Source organism: Phoca vitulina, unplaced genomic scaffold (genome assembly GCF_004348235.1).
Source record: "Phoca vitulina isolate PV1807 unplaced genomic scaffold, GSC_HSeal_1.0 scaffold99, whole genome shotgun sequence".
In the NCBI taxonomy this organism is placed as follows: domain Eukaryota; kingdom Metazoa; phylum Chordata; class Mammalia; order Carnivora; family Phocidae; genus Phoca; species Phoca vitulina.
Genome location: NW_022589802.1, coordinates 1,053,922 through 1,055,120, shown reverse-complemented (window position 1 = coordinate 1,055,120; position 1,199 = coordinate 1,053,922). Strand labels below are relative to the sequence as shown.

Genomic DNA, 1,199 nt, shown 5'->3' with positions numbered 1-1,199 from the left:
GCACGGGTGCCCTCGGTGATGACTTCAAGAGCCAGGGCGGACCGGAAAGCATCTTTGTTGGCTGGGGAGGCCTCGGTTTCATCTGCACCGGCTCGGGCGCCCTCGGTGTTGACTTCAAGAGCCAGGCCAGCCCGGAAAGCATCTTCATTGGCTGGAGAGGGTTCAGCAACCTCTTCACTGGCGGGGGCAGCCTGGGTGGCCGGCAGCCCCCCCATGTCCACACAGGCCCCTTCTTCTGCTTGGAATTGCTCACCCCCAGCTAGGGCGGCCTCCCATGCCTCGGTCTCCCGAACGAGCTGCAGCATCCCCACGAAGCCAGGTGGTCTCCTCTCCAGCCGCATCCTCCTCAGCGTGTTCTGGAGCATCTCGTTCGGGCGGGCCCGCATCAGCACCTGCCTGGCGCGAACCTGGTCTGCGATGATAGAACGGAAGGCCCCCTTCTCCACGGCCGACTGCAGCAGGCCTTCCAGGCGCATCACATAGGCAAAGAGAGTCTCCTGGGGCCGCTGGGCACAAGTCAGGAACTGGAGCCGTGCAGTCACGCAGATGTCCTTGTCCCCAAACTCCTGTACCAGCGCGGCCAGGCAATCCTGCACAGGCATGTCGGGATTTTCTGCCAGGAGCCTGCACATGAGATCCAGCGCAGGGCCACCCAAGCTCTCCACCAGCCGCCGCCTCCTCTCCCTTTCTGACACGTGGCGCCACATGTACAGCATGTCGTTGGCATGGTGCAGCCAGCTCTCAAAGGACTCTTCCTCTTGGCCTGGCTCTTCCATCCCAGCAAAGGTTCTCAATGCCCGATAGGCCATATTTTCAGGCGCAGGCTGCTGGGCCTGATTCCGTTGCTGGGTCCAGGATCCTCCCTCATCTATGGCTCCTGACACACCCACAGCTCCTTCCTCGCCTGCAGTGCCCGCCTCACCCGCAGCTCCTGCCATACTCACAGATCCCACCACACCTGCAATTCCTGTGTCACCTGCAGCTCCCTCCTCATCTGACGCTCCCCCTTCATCTTCAGCTCGTGCCACACCTGCAGCTCCTGCCTCACCCGCAGCTCCTGCCTCACCCGCAGCTCCTGCCACACCCGCAGCTCCTGCCTCACCTGCAGCTCCTGCCTCACCTGCAGCTCCCTCCTCATCTGACACTCCTCCTTCTTCTGCTCCTTCCTCACCTGCAGCTCCCTCCTCATCTGACACTCC

General features: G+C 62.6%; 1 protein-coding gene across 1 annotated transcript in view; it reads right to left on the bottom strand.

Moving 5' to 3' along the window:
- PNMA6E (PNMA family member 6E) overlaps positions 1–1,199 on the bottom strand; it is a 2,258-nt gene that overhangs the window by 475 nt on the left and 584 nt on the right. The window contains exon 2 of the mRNA XM_032397477.1: positions 89–789. Within this exon, the coding sequence (XP_032253368.1) occupies positions 89–789 (701 nt within the window). The remainder of the gene's footprint in view (positions 1–88; positions 790–1,199) is intronic.